The sequence below is a fragment of the Hypomesus nipponensis genome, chromosome 14, assembly GCF_054491055.1.
Source record: "Hypomesus nipponensis isolate SF chromosome 14, ASM5449105v1, whole genome shotgun sequence".
Taxonomy (NCBI): domain Eukaryota; kingdom Metazoa; phylum Chordata; class Actinopteri; order Osmeriformes; family Osmeridae; genus Hypomesus; species Hypomesus nipponensis.
Window position 1 is genome coordinate 6,930,087 of NC_140374.1, and position 14,886 is coordinate 6,944,972.

The 14,886-nt window shown below is 46.0% G+C and overlaps 1 protein-coding gene across 1 annotated transcript in view; it reads left to right on the plus strand.

Annotated features, from left to right (window-relative positions):
* The first annotated feature begins 4,967 nt into the window (after positions 1–4,967).
* Positions 4,968–14,886, plus strand: part of nav2b (neuron navigator 2b) — a 49,633-nt gene continuing 39,714 nt past the window's right edge. Inside the window, exons 1-6 of the mRNA XM_084671744.1 lie at positions 4,968–5,240; positions 7,810–7,927; positions 8,235–8,287; positions 9,646–9,718; positions 9,920–10,202; positions 11,379–11,539. Of these exons, the coding sequence (XP_084527870.1) occupies positions 4,968–5,240; positions 7,810–7,927; positions 8,235–8,287; positions 9,646–9,718; positions 9,920–10,202; positions 11,379–11,539 (961 nt within the window). The remainder of the gene's footprint in view (positions 5,241–7,809; positions 7,928–8,234; positions 8,288–9,645; positions 9,719–9,919; positions 10,203–11,378; positions 11,540–14,886) is intronic.

The following is a 14,886-nucleotide window of genomic DNA, read 5'->3' on the forward strand; positions in this document are numbered from 1 at the left end:
TGTGTAATCTGGTTTGTCAGTGCTGACCTGGTATTTAGAGCTCTGTCCAGAGCCTGGAGACACCCGTACACTGCTGTTATCACAGCTTGTCCACCAGCACACGTTAATTACTATCACAGTTTAACCTTAGAGCTGCATGTTGATGTTGTCATTATAGTGATGGTTCTGATCAAGGTATTTCGAATTCCCTGTCAACAATTGTTGGTTGGCACTAATTCTATTTTGCTGCAGTGGACATCAGTAATGGGGTGCCTAAACATGAACACGCTTCTTTCTCTAAGAGTTCCAGTGAACCAACGATGTTGGCAGTTCTGGGTTACCATCAGCTCCCATGGACTGGGTTGGTGAGAGGCTCTAATCAAACTCACCTCTCCAAATGCCTAAACTGCTCTGGAGACACAGTATCGATCCCTGACAGGAAAGGAAGGATGGAGAGGGAAGGAGAGAGGAAGAGAGGGAAGAGGAATAGAGATGGACGGATGTAGCATGGTGAAAGGAAATAATGGGGGTGTGAGAATTCTGTTATCCAGTGATGCAGAAGTAAGAAAAGTCATGAAGGTTATCTCTCATGCTCACTGTCTTTCTCTATCTATCGCTCCTCGTTATCTCGCTTGCTATTTTTTTTCTATTCTCTCTCTCTATTCTTTCTCTCTCTCACTTTGTCATCACTCTGGGTGGTAGAATGAGTACTGCCCTGTTAAATCAATAAATGAGGGAGTGTGTGAATAAAGGAGAGAAGGCTGAGGGGAGGGAGACAACCTCATGGAGATGCGTTTTCAAAGGGCACCCCCCCCCCCCACGTTGCTCACCCCTCCTTCCCACCTCCTGTCCTGTCCTACCCTACCCCATACCTTCTCCCCTTCTCCCCTCCTCACCCCCCTCCCCCTCTCTAAGGGTTTGCAGAGGTTAATAATAGATGAGTGCTGAGGCAGACGAGGTGACAGGATGGACTACAGGCTGCAGAGGCTCAGACACAAGATGATGCATGATTCATACCAGGGCTAATGTATGTGCTCTTTGTTTGTTTAGTGAATACATTCATGTGGGAGTGAGGTTACATGAGGCTTGCAGCTGCATGGGGATTGGGATGTGTTCAGTCAGTGTTTGTGGATGAAATGTAATTATTGCATTGATTGTTGTCATGAAAACTGACAGTTTGCAATTTAGTGATTCAGGCTACTATATTGTTTAAATTAACAAATGGTCCTACCATGCAGCATTTCTGCATTGTAGAGAAACTCACTATTAACTTGAAGCTCCTGCATTTTTCAAGTTTCTGAGTTGGCTAATAAGATTTTTAGTCATAGCTGTCACTTCAATGAGGGAAGAATAAGTGCTGCCCCCACCTGGTCAATAGTGATATTGACATGCTAAAATCCAGTGTGCTTGTAAATAGCACATTTTTGTAAAAATATAAATTAAGTTACTGTACAATGTCCAGTAAAACTCACATTGGATATAGTTTAGTTTGTGGACAGGACCTCTGGATAGATGTCATTATTATAAGGGCCCCTAGCTTGCTCAGCGCTTGTGGCCACAAACCTGGCAATACACACACCATAGTGGTACCAGCATGTATTTATGTCAAACATCCAGGCTTAATTCTGTCATTTCTTATGTTGAGTAGTGTGTTTTTTTATAAAGCACAGCTGTGGTTCCTGGGAGGCCTGGCTGGACAGCAGACTCAGCACTAAAGTTCTCTACCAACTTGGTCACCTGGGTGTCACACACACACACACAATCACACACACACGTACACACACACATAGAAACACACGTACACACTCATATCACACACTCACACAAACACAATCACCCCACCCGTCCGCCATCGCTAAAAGTAATTGGTTCTGTACCCAACAATACTAGAAACAAGCTTATTGGTTTACATAGGAACAGTCCATCCATGAAGTTTTAAAGGATACTGTGTTTCCTGTCATTACTTTAATAGACTGACTCTGAATGGTCTGTGAGAGGAGGTCTCAATGGAAAAAGGAAGTGACATAGCTGAGAGTATGAGTTTACGTAATTCAGGGAGAGTGTATGTGTGCGTGTGTGCAAGCAAGTGTGTGAGTGTCAGTGAGTGAGTGTGTGGACTGGACTATGGCCACTCTGGCCAACCAGACTGAGTGGTTCTCACATGCTGGGTTGTGTTGGGCATCCTTCATCAGTTGTAGCTACATATGGATTTCTCTTTGTGCTCTCTAGATTTTTCTAAGGTTTTTATACACTCTATTGAATAGCACATTACACATTTAAAATGTATGATAACCAAATCTAGATCACTCCAGTGGAATTGGATAACATTACTATGAAAGAGAAGAATCTCATGGGTCTGGTTTGGTCTACTCTTATCTAGTCTGGTCTGATCTTCTCATCTGGTCTGGTCTTGCCTCAACCGTTCTGGACTGGTCTGTGGGTGTAAGAGGGACATTGTTAGTACAGGGTATGAGAGGGTTAGTACAGGGTGAAGGTCAACACAGGGTGAAGATTAGTACAGGGTCTAAGTGGGCTAGTACTGGGTAGTACAATACAGGTCTGCTGCCTTTTATTCTGTTACTTTGGCATGCCACCTTAATGCCCTCTTCTGTGCCAGTCCTATATTTATACCAACTTTATCAACAGCCCTCCTCACTGATGACGGCTTCCTGGCTGGTGCTGTGAGCTGGACCAGAACCAGGCTGTAGAGGAATGGGATGAATGATGCACTGCAAATCTCCATAGATTAAATTGTAAATGAAGAAGCTTTTTCCTTTTGGTCACTTTTTATTTAAATGTAAATCTAGGCAAGCAGGCAGGCACGCAGACTGGTGTAGTTACCTAGTGTTCCACCATGCTGTCAGTACCAGCCTGCCATCCTGCTTTAAGTCTATAAGGGGATTGTTTGCTGACTGGGCATTCTGCTGGTAATCTAGTGATGGGATTTACCCAGAGAGAGAGGTAAACACTGCTGCTGGATCAGACTACCTTCTGCCTTCCGTTACAGCTGCTTTAAAACTACAGTACCCAGCATACACTAGGCGATAGGGTTGGGTATGTGTATGTGTGTGTGTGTGTGTGTGTGTAGAGAGAGATAAAGAATTCCATGGACTATTTCAGACCTGTGTGTGTATGTGAGAGAGAGAGGGAGAAAGCTCTGAAGTACTTGAAGTCCTGAAGAACAGGAAATAGCAAGGGAGATAGTGCTATCACTGCAGGGCTTGTAACACGCAGGGGTCAACAGAGCTTACATTGCAGAGGGAGGACACACAGAAACACACCCATATGCACACACACACTATTAGATTGCATCCAATTGTCACAAATGGGCTGACATTATCGGAGCTGAGATCTTGATGCTGATCTGATGGCTCCCTGCTCTGTGTGTGTGTGTGTGAGTCCACGTGTGTGTGTGTGTATGGGGGGGGGACACACACACACATACCCACCCCCTCAATGACCTGTCTGCAACCCTAGAGCCCTGCTGTAGAGTTGAACACACAGCAGGTCACTGAGTCAACTGGGATCAGCAAGGTCAAGGCTTTGTAACACACACACACACACACACACATTCTGTCTCTTTCTATCGGTCTCTGTTATACACATACACACACAACACACACACAGGCATACGCATACACACTTGCACACACTTACACTGCAAAGGTCAGCAAAATCCACTCAGTAACCCCAGACAGGACAGACATGGCACAGTGCCAACTAGAACATATCCTCTCTAATGTCTGATAGAGACAGAGCTGTTCTGCCTCTTAGTGTTATCTCCCTGCTGCTCTCTCCTTATACAGGCAGGGGTCAGAGAGAGGGAGGGGGAGAGAGAAAGAGGGGGTATGGAGAGAGAGGGAAGGGTAGATAGGGAAAAAGGCCGGGAAAGAGAGAAATAAAATAAAGAATATAAAACGTTATTGTCAGAATGGATATTTTCTTTGACGTCACCTTTCATTAAAATCCCACATACACATACATTCTCCATTTACTAAATACATTCTACATTTAACTTGTAATTTTTTTTTAACTAAGACTTTACAGTATTTGAAATACATTCACTCGGTGCCACTGACCAGTCCCACTGCACCACTATGGGTGTGTTGTGTGTAGTGTGCAGTGTGGTTTGTGTGTATGTGTGTCTTTGTGTGAAAATGTGCGCTGTGCTGACTGCACAGTTTAAGTAGGCTGCTGGCCACAATGAGCAGTCCTCTGTCCGAGAGAGGAGGTGATGCCACAGCACTGGAATTGTAGTTCACCAGCAGTCGAAGAGAGACACAGCTATTACCTGTATGTCAGCCTACCTGTCTGTCTGCCTTCCTGCCTGCCTGCCATTCCGCCTTCCTGTCTGCTTGTCACTCTGCTAATCTTTTGGGGGGGACGGAGCAGAGCAGAGCAGAGTGGCAGAGCAGAACAGACATGCACAGCTTCTCAGGAGCATGGAGAGCAGGTTTTTTCCTTTCCTGATATTTTCTTCATCCATCCATCCATTTCATATGCTCGTTTTACCTGGACTTCCACTGTGTGCAGAGGATCTCTGAAGCTTACCCCCAAGGGAACATCCCTACATTCTTCTAAACTACTCTGGTTCTACCGTTCTACCTGTCTGAAGCAGGAACACCTGGCAGGAGGATCCCAAGGGAACTGGCAGAGTCTTGTTAGAATGCTTAAGGGGTTGAACTGGCAGCCAGACGCACAACACCGCTTTCATCCCTGGAACTACTTGGGGACTTCCTGGATCCTGTGTGTGTGTGTGTGAGTATGTGAAGGAGAGACAGAGAGAGAAAAGTGTTTTTCTTGCTCTGTGTATTCACGTGTGTGTGTTTGTGTACGCCAGCTGTGGAACGTCTGTGTATGGGTGTTCCCTAGTTTTTTGCCAACCTTAAAGAAACGGGAGAGAGAGAACAACACTGCCTGTGTGTGACAGCGTGTGTGAGCTTGTGTGGAGTCGTTTCTTAAACGGGGCAGGAGAGTGAGGGCAGAAGATGCCAGCCATTCTGGGGGTCTCCAAGATGAAGTCGGGACTTCCCAAGCCCAGACCCGTCCACAGCACCCTGCCCACCCCTCAGAAGAACGCTGCTGTTGCCTGGACAGACAGGTCCCACAGACCCAGCCAGCCCAGCCTCATCCCCCTCAAAGCCCCTATTAAACCCCCCCTTAAAGCCCCCCTCAGACCTGGGCATGGGCATAGGCAGGGGCAGGGGCAGGGCGAGGATCCACAGTCTAAAAAGACAACCAGGAACGGAGAGGACCCTCAGGTTGGTTTGACGGACATTGGGCAGACATTCTGTTCTAGAGGCTTCTGTGAAGATATTAGCAACTGTTTTAGAGTTTCAGTTGTTTATGAGTGGTCTAGCAGAATGGTGTTTGTTTAACGTGAGCTAGCAAAGGCGAGTGTGTGCGTGTGTTTTCTTTGACTGGAGCAGGTGATTTAGATTGTGAGTTTGCCGAGACGGCAGGGATGGCGTGTGAGAAGTGTTACCACTATTGGTGATGAGTGAAGGGAGAACAGGTGTTCTGGAAGGAGGAGTGTGTGTTTAAGGTAGAGAGTTAGCCTGAAGGATGAATGATGTGAATGTGTGTGTCAGGCAGACCCACAAACATATGGTGCAGGTTAAAGTCTTTAGTCAGATGTCACCTCAGGCTCACAAAGCACAGGAGTTCAGTTCATCAGAAGTGTGATCTCTGACACTTACAGGAAACATGACCAGTCACTGGCAAACCAATGGTAAACAATACAAAATAGGACTTTCTGGAGTCTGTTATACCTAATACAACTACTAACCTCTTGTGTGTGTGTGTGTGTGTGTGTGTGTGTGATGAGAGATGGCTGGCAGTGAAAATGCCAGTGAAAATAGCTGTCCACTGCAGGGTTTGGACCATATGGTAGTTGATGAAGTGGGTAGCTCAGTGGTTCAGAGCTCAGTAGGGGGAAAAGAGAAAGTCTGATCGTGTGTGAGAGAGAGAGACAGAGCAGGGGGGGATTGAGATAGACAGACAAAATAATGTAGAGCGAGAAAGAGTTGGACAGAGATACAGTGGACAGACAGAAATAGGCAGAGAGAAGTAGAGATAGATAGAGAATTCATGGTTATCAGTTTACAAACTACACAAAGCTTTAAGAAAGTGAGAAGCTAAGAACATTTCTGGGTGAGGTACGTACAGCGAGTATTGCGACCAGATATGTCTTGTGTTGTCACAACTTGAGGGTAAATAAACTATTCTGAATTGATAGACAGCAAGCCAGAGAGAGGGAGATACAGAGATAGACAGGTATACAGATAAGCTTAAGAGATCTTCTCACCTGCTCTGGTCTATAACTGGTGGCTGATCTCTGTGAGGTGTGATAAGGATGGACACACCAGCTGCCACATATGTAAATGTAACATGGTTGTGTGTATGCATGTATGTGTGTGTGTGTCTGTGTGTATGTGTGTGTGCATGCGTTTATGTGGGCTGACAGGTCTTGAGAAAATGGGCTTGTGGAAGGTTTTCATGTTTGAATGTATATTTTTCTGCATGGAAAAAAGTAAGAGATGGTAAACATAACATAACCATATGTATTTCTGTCCTGGTTGTGTGTGTATACTGTAAGTGTGTGCTATGATGTGTGAAGCGGGGCAGAGCAAGCAGAGCAGAGCAGGGCAGGGTAGGGCAGGGTAGCTTGATGTGGTGAAGAGTCTAGAAGGCAGGCCAGCGAGGCTCTTTCATTACTGCATTAGAGAGAGCAGTGGTCTGGAACTTACTTTCTCCAACTCTGTTTGGAATGGCAGAACCATTCAATGCTTGTCTGGGCTGGGCTAGGGCTAGGGCTAGGGCTAGGGCAAGGGCAAGGGCAAGGGCAAGGGCTAGAGCTGGGGCTAGGGCTGGGTCTAGGGCCAGAGCTGGGACTGGGTCCAGGGGTGATGAGGAAGGGATAGGAAGGAGACTGGTAAGAGAGATGAGGATGGTGGGAGGAGAGATGAGAAGGAGAACAATGAAACGGGAATAGGAAAAATAGTAAATGGGCGGTGGTGGGTGTAGATGAACATGTGTCCTAGAAGGAATGTAGAGACATGCTGTGTCACCTGACCTGTGGCCCACTGACACACTGGTGGGACACTGCCTGTTGTGTCACTCTACTCCACTGCCCTCTAGTGGTGGCACTGCCACTCCTCATACAGAAGATCACTACTCGTCCCATGCCTGATTTGTGAGATGTTAAACACGTATGTCATTTTTCAACATTCAACTGGATTATTCAGTTAAGGTTTATTCTGCTGTTGAACAAGAGTGGAGGATGGAGAGAGACCAGACAGATTGGGTTGTCAGGACCAGAAACAGAGAGGGGGGGGGGGTGAAAGATGGGGGAGAGAAAGAGAGAGAGAGGGAAAGAGAGATTGTGTCTAAGAGAGAGAGACAAACAGATGGAAAGAGAAAGATTGTCCTCTTGGAGTTGTTGGTGGGGGGTCTGGGGTTGACCCCTGGTGACCCAAACCACCCTTACCATGCTGTCAGATAAAACAGGCTCATGCACAGATGGGGAGGCTACAATCAAGCACTTGATGTTGGAGGCCTAAACATTAATTTGACAACAAACATAGATTACACATACTTAAATTATTTTAAGCATTCTGTTGAGATTCTTAATCTGTGATTACTTTCATGTCTTTAAAATGTTTACTTGTTGTCCCTCTGTCTCTTTCTCGGTTTCTGTCACTCTCTTTCTCTCTCTCAGGGAGTCAAGGAGTGACTAGACTAAAACGTCTCTGCCTTTTGATGTAAACTCTCTGCTAGCTGTGTTATCATAGGACAGATCCTGAACTTGTGTGTTCTGTTGCCGGGCAGATCTACACGGATTGGGCCAATCACTACCTGTCCAGGTCTGGTCACAAGCGCTTGGTGAGGGACCTGCAACATGATGTCACCGATGGAGTACTGTTGGCTGAGATCATACAGGTGGTCGGTAAGGACAAGCCCTTGATTTCTAGAGACCATTGGCAATATTTTTGCTTTTCTTGTTTACTTTTGGGCAACTACTGGGTCTTGGTTTTTAAGAATTTCTGGCTTAATGTCTATGCTACAGTAGTCTAGACATCAAGCCAGAAATTCTTAAAAACCAAGACCATTAGTTAATTAAATAATATATTCATATGTACAATGTTCTCAAACTAAAGTATGATTACAGCCATTTGTTGTGTGATGACATGGGTGATGATAATATGATGTGTGTTGGATTGAACTGACATGCACTTCCTTCTTGTCCACTCCAGCCAATGAGAAGATAGCTGCCATTAATGGATTCCCCAAGAGCCAAACTCAGATGGTGAGTGTGTGTGAAGAAACGAGTTATCGCCTGCTCTCTTCTCCAGCCCTTTGTGTCACCATCCTCTCCTCGGCCCCTCTCTACACAACTTTTCTCTCTTTTCCTCTTCTCCAAACCTCAGGGGATCTGAGGTCCTTCTCTTTGACTGGAGGTTGAGTAGATATAAGGTGACAAGACTGGAGGTTGAGGAGATAGGAGGTGACAATACTGGAGGTTGAGTAGATAGTAAAGGCCAGTAGATCAGTTACTGAGTATTGAGATGCTGCCCTGGCTGAACACAATCCCCTGGCCTCTGTTGGGATTCCCTGCTACATCAGCAGGATGGAGAGGAGGCATGAGAGAGGCTGTCCCCCCACGGAGTCCCATCTGCCCTTTAGCCCCCCCCCCCCCCCATCAGCCCCCCCCCCCCATCAGCCCCCCATCCCCAGGGGTCAACTTATTTTGTTGTGTTTAATGTGTTGTTGTTTAGACCGTTTTTTGCGCTGTGCTCTTCAGCAGGCTTAAGCATTCCTGTCTCTGTCTTCTCTAATCTTCTCCTCAGATTTAAACCCAGGCTGCCTGGCCCTACTCTCTTTATCAGTCTCTCGCCCCTCTCCCTCCATCCCCCCTCCCTCCCTCCCTCCCTCCTTCCCTCCCTCCCTCCCTCCCTCCCTCCCTCCCTCCCTCCCTCCCTCCCTCCCTCCCTCCCTCCCTCCCTCCCTCCCTCCCTCCCTCCCTCCCTCCCTCCCTCCCTCCCTCCCCTTGACTCATCCTCTTTCTTTATTTCTTCCTTCCTTCCTTCCTTCCTTCCTTCCTTCCTTCCTTCCTTCCTTCCTTCCTTCCTTCCTTCCTTCCTTCCTCCCTCGCTCTCTCCCACTCCCACCCACAGTTTTAATGGCAGAGCATGTGTTTGTATATGCCTTGGTCTTGTGGTGGGCCTGAAATCAAGAAAATATGGTCATTATTAAAATAATAAGTTGCTTTATGAATGAGCTCTTTGAGAGAGTCATCTTGCCTCAACATGAACTCTGTAACATTTGCAGTTATTGGTGGGAAACTGGCTAGATTTCTTCTGAAGCATGTTGACATGATGGTCGTCCAAGGTTGTTAACCTAAGCCAAACGTGTTAAACTGCATGAAATACCTTAGTTTTTGAGTTTGAAACTAGTTTGAGATCAAGGTAAAGAAAGAACACAGGCAGAAACAATACAGAGGTGAATTATGTAATGGATTGACTTCTCTTTGATTTTTTATTTTCAGTAAGGGTCTAATTGAAACTTGAAATGTTCTGCATGAGTGCATAAGTCAAGTCTAATTTATATTTCCACCCCCCCTCTCTTCTCCGCTCCATTCCTCCTCCCTCCCTCCCTCCTCCCCAGATTGAGAATGTGGACACGTGTTTGTGTTTCCTGGCCAGTAGAGGGGTGAACATCCAAGGTCTGAGTGCTGAAGGTGGGTTATGTTTGACTTGATAGAGCTGCTCTCTCACAGACACGTTCTGAATGCTACAACATGACCACACTCTCCAAATGATGATACAATTCATAATATAGCAAGTTAAGGCCTTTACTGAAATCATCGTCTTCTCTGTACATCACCCCCATCCTCCTCTCTCCTCTCCTCTCCTCTCTTCTCCTTTCCCATCCCATCCAGAGATCTGCTGTGGGAACCTGACGAGCATTCTGGGATTGTTCTTCAGTCTGTCGAGGTACAAGCAACAGCAGCAGAAAGTTCTGAAGCAGAACTCTCACACAGCCACAGCCCGGGATCACCTCAGCCCCAGTCCCAGCCCTGTGCGCCGCACCACCACCCCTACCCAGACTGGGCCCCATGGGACTGCAGCCTGCACCCAGATCCGGACCCAAGCTCAGGTCCAGGACCATCTGAACAGCTGCACTGTCCAAGCTCAGGGTATAGCAGCAGACATGCTGTCCAGGTAAGACACCTACTTCTATCAGGTAGAGTTTTCAAGAGTTACAGGTTAGGGTTTGAGTTACCTAAAGTAACAGAGGTTAGGGTAACCTAGAGTAATAGGGGTTTGGGTAACCTAGAGTAACAGAGGTTAGAGTTACCTAGAGTAACTGGGGTTAGAGTTACCTAGAGTAGCAGAGGTTAGAGTTAGAGTCACTTAAAGTTACAGAGGTTAGGGTAACATAGAGAAACAGAGGTTAGGCTTAGAGTTAGACTGCATTAACAAAGTCTCCATACAGATTGTTCGGTTGCTTGATCAAATCTGGTTGAAATACAGGAGCACTGATTACAAGCTGCTGGTCTTTAGTTCTGGACATCCAAGCTACTTATCATCTCTTCATTTAATATGCTCCAAACATTCTCTTTTCACCCAATATATTTCCTCTTTCCATTTATCCTGATCTTTCTCATTTCTCTCTTTCTCTCTTCTACTCTTTCAGTCCTTCATCCAAGACGTCATCCCAGAGTAAAGGGTTAAAGCTTTCTGTGGTTCAGAGAAAGACGTCTAGGTCAGCTACAATGTCTTTCCCTCTCAACCTTATAAATGTTACCCCTCTCCCTCACCCCCCTCACCTCCCCCCTGACCCTGTCACCCTCATCCTGTCACCCTCCCTCCTCCCTATCCTCCTCCTCACTCCTTCACCCTCTCAATCAAAGTGACTGCATGCGTTCCACATATCCTTACCTGCAGACTCCAGCTCCACCTGTTCTCCCCCCTGTTCTCCCCTCTGTTCTCACACCTGCTGTTACAGCCAGGATTCTGAGTATGAACGCTGTTAGCCCTTCTGATCCAGATGTGCTTAATGTGTATGAATGTCATATTGTCAAACTGGTAGAAATGTACTTTGGGTGTTTCTCCATAGTGCTGTTACTCCTCTGACTATAGTTTGGATTAAAACAATAGCACCCTCTAGTGTACTGAATGTATAACTTGTTCCTTGAAGGCTTTGTTTTGCTACACTATTATAATGATACCCACCACCTTTCACCTCCCGTAGTCACCAACTGCCTGTATGTTAAAGACTGATCTGTTAAGAGGGCCGGTACTGAACTCTTTCTTTTCTTCTGTGGTGTATACTCTGACTGTGCCTCTTCTTCTGTGGTCTCTACTCTAACTCTAACTTTTCTTTTGTGGTGTCAGACTACCAGCCCCCACCATGCGTGTGTGTGCCCCGGGCAGTGAGGGTCAACCCAGGGGTTCCCCCTCTTCCTCAGCCTCCAATAACCGTCGCAGTCAAAGCTTCCACATCTACGACAAGCCCCGACCCGGCACACATACAGCCAGCAGCAGCTGTGACAGAGGTCAGTAAGAGCGCTAGGTCTACTATCTACTGTACCTCAAACATCATATGATGTTTTCCATAATAAAAAACATGGCTTGCTTTTTAGGGTGATATTAAACATATATTTTTTATCAAAATGTATTTCACCTTTATTTACGTAACCAGTATTAGGTTAACGGTAAACTTGTCAGGTAAAAAATTGTGGTGGTTTAGCTGTGTGTTTTGGGGGTTTGGGAGGAGGGTCGGAACCAGCTGTTAACTGCTAATGATGTGTTTATAACCTGATGACTGTACTGTCACCAGCTACACCATTACAGTTGCTTCACCTCAACATGAGCTGGGTTTGCCTTTAGTGTAGACACTCACACAAACACACACACACACACACAGAAATACACACCAATGCATACACAAAAACAAACACACACACCATAGTGACAAAGTACCGTACCAGTCAAAAGTTTGGACACATTTGTGGGAAAATGTGTCAAAACTTTGGACTGGTACTGTACACACACTAACAGAAACACACATACACTCACAGTACACTGCCCCCCCCCCCCCCCCATATTCACATACAAAGCACAAAGTATGTGTGCTTGTTGAGTTTCCACTTTTTGAACACCTATAATTTTCATAACATCTGTTTTGACAAAGTGCTACTTCCATTTGACCCACAAACAAATCTATCACTTCCTCTCGGAGACCAGTTTTTGTGCAGAAAGGCTAGGTCATTACAGGTATGTGGACAGCTTGGCTTCACAGTTATACTGTGAGGGAAAGCTTTGTGGTCAGATGGCCCTTCAAAGGACATGTTGCTTTACAAACTGCTACTCACATACAGACACTTTATTCTGAAACCTGGAAGCATAAAGGTTTTTGTCACTGGAGGCTGCTATGGTCTTTGACAGAGCGCTAATTAGTGTGCTTGTGGTGGAGGGAAGGACAGAAAGGGAGTAGAGAGGGGTGTGAGAGGAGAGAGGTGAGTGAGAAAGGGGTGAGAGAGAGATGGGGAGAAAAATAGGGAGAGAAAGAGAAAGACAGGAATGGAGAGAGAGAGAGAGAGAGAGAGAGAGAGAGAGAGAGAGAGAGAGAGAGAGAGAGAGAGAGAGAGAGAGAGAGAGAGAGAGAAGGAGTGAGATCAGGGAGGCAGGGAGGGAGATGGAAGGAGCAGAGAGAATAATGTGGTGAAGAGGGAATGAGGTCAATTGTATGAAGAAATGTAAGAAGAAAGGAGAGAGAGAAGAATTAAGGTCTTTACTTCTGTGGATCTGAAGAACTTGCCAGTCAGTCTCAGGACAGGTTACACCGGTTCTGGCCACAAACAGACACACATTAAATGTTTGTGTAACTTCCTTTGGAACTACTGAGAATTTCTTAATCTTGCAATCACTGGACAGTCTGGAAGGTGAGTACACAGAGTGGTTCTTTTATGTTAGTAATGTCTTACAGGTGTGTAATTACCAACTATCTTATCTGGAAATAATGTCATAGCAGTATAGACCCAGGGGACACAAAAAATCACGAGGATGCTGTCAGCAGGATCATTTCATGTTGATACAGATCCATAATAAAGAGGGAAAACACTTCTCTGTCTGAGAACATACCGGAGAGGTCATATGTTCTGGTGTCTGCCATATTCACAGAAGTTCTGCAGTGTGTTGGTGCCCTAGGCCTGTCTCAGAGAAATGGATACACCCACACACTATCATCCACCCAGGCAGGGAAAGACTACAGCCCCCGAGTAGAAGGAGGAGAGACTACAGTCCTCTGAGTGGGGAGAGGAGTGACTACAGTCCTCTGAGTAGGGAGAGGAGAGACTACAGTCCTCTGAGTAGGGAGAGGAGAGACTACAGTCCTCTGAGTAGGGAGAGGAGTGACTTCAACACACAGGGTGCTTCTGTTGACATACTCTTATGATGATTGTTTATGTCTTTTGAGTGTGTTAGAAGAAACAGAACCCTCTTGTTCTAAAAGAGGGAAAGAGTGAGAGGAAAGAGAGAGAGGACAGTATAGAAGAGGGAGAGAGAAGAGAGAGATAGGAGTGGGAGAGAAAGAGAGGGAGATTTGAGGTTGGAAGAGTGAGAAAAAGAGCAAGATGCCGGAAGAGAAGCAAAGAGTAAGATAGAAAGAGGGAGAGTAAGGGAGAGAGCAATAGAAAGAGAGAGAGAAACAGAGGGGAGAGTGAGAAAGAGAGAGAGAAAAAGCAATGGAGAGAGAGGAGACACAAGGAATGAGAGAGGAGTAGGCTGTAGGGGAGTGAGTCTCAGATGAGCGTCTCATGACTACCAGAGTGCTGTAGATGAAGTAGATGACTGTGTTAACAGTCTCTGGTTCAGACTCTTCAAGACAGCTGCTCCATTAGAAACAAACCTCTAACTGGTAGGTGAACGCTTATGTTTATTTGTTGTGGTTGTTGATGTACCGTTGACTGTTAATGTGTAGGTTTCTTTAGGAGAGGTGGTTGAGTTCCTTTCCTAGTCTTAGGGTGTTGGGAAGGTAAGGTATAGATTATTGGATATTTTAACATCTAGATGATCACTTATCATAGGAATGCTTCACTGTGGTCTGCACAAAATTCTACATACTAAGTTCAGGGTGTGTGTGTATGGTGCAGGTATATATGAGTATGCGTCTGTTGGTGTGGGTTTGTGTGTCTATGTTTGTGTGTGTGTGTATACCATTGTATATGTGTGCTCCTGTGTGTGTCTCTGTGTGTGTGTGTGGGGGGGGGGGGGGGGGGTTGTTTGTGATGATTAACTTCAGTAGTTTGAAAAGACCATCTTGATTGAGTGACAGGCCAGGCTCTATCTAACTGCACTCCAACTGTAAACACTCCCGGCCCTCAGATGGCAGTTAGGGTCTGAATCTGTTTGGTGTGCAGCTGTCAGCAGCAGATCACGTTTTCTCACTTGAGGTTTTGTGTTACATCCGTGAGGTCTTGTCTGGTCTGTATCTTTTGAGATTTATTTGGAGGTCTCTTGAGAGACCATATCAGAGGGCAGGTTAGTTGTGGAGAGTTCATCTCTCTGGAGGGCAGGTCTGTGACTGGGGGAGATCATCTCTCTGGAGGGCAGGTCTGTGACTGGGAGAGATAATCTCTCTGGAGGGCAGGTCTGTGACTGGGGGAGATCATCTCTCTGGAGGGCAGGTCTGTGACTGGGGGAGATCATCTCTCTGGAGGGCAGGTCTGTGACTGGGAGAGATCATTTAACTGAGGTCTGCTTAGTGAGGAATACTATGTCTGCTGTACTTACTGTGCTTGGTGTTATAGAGGTTATACACACTAAAACATTTGTATACTACTGGAGTTTAAATTCTGTATATTATATATTTTGTGTTACCTTGTGAGGGATTAGCATGTGT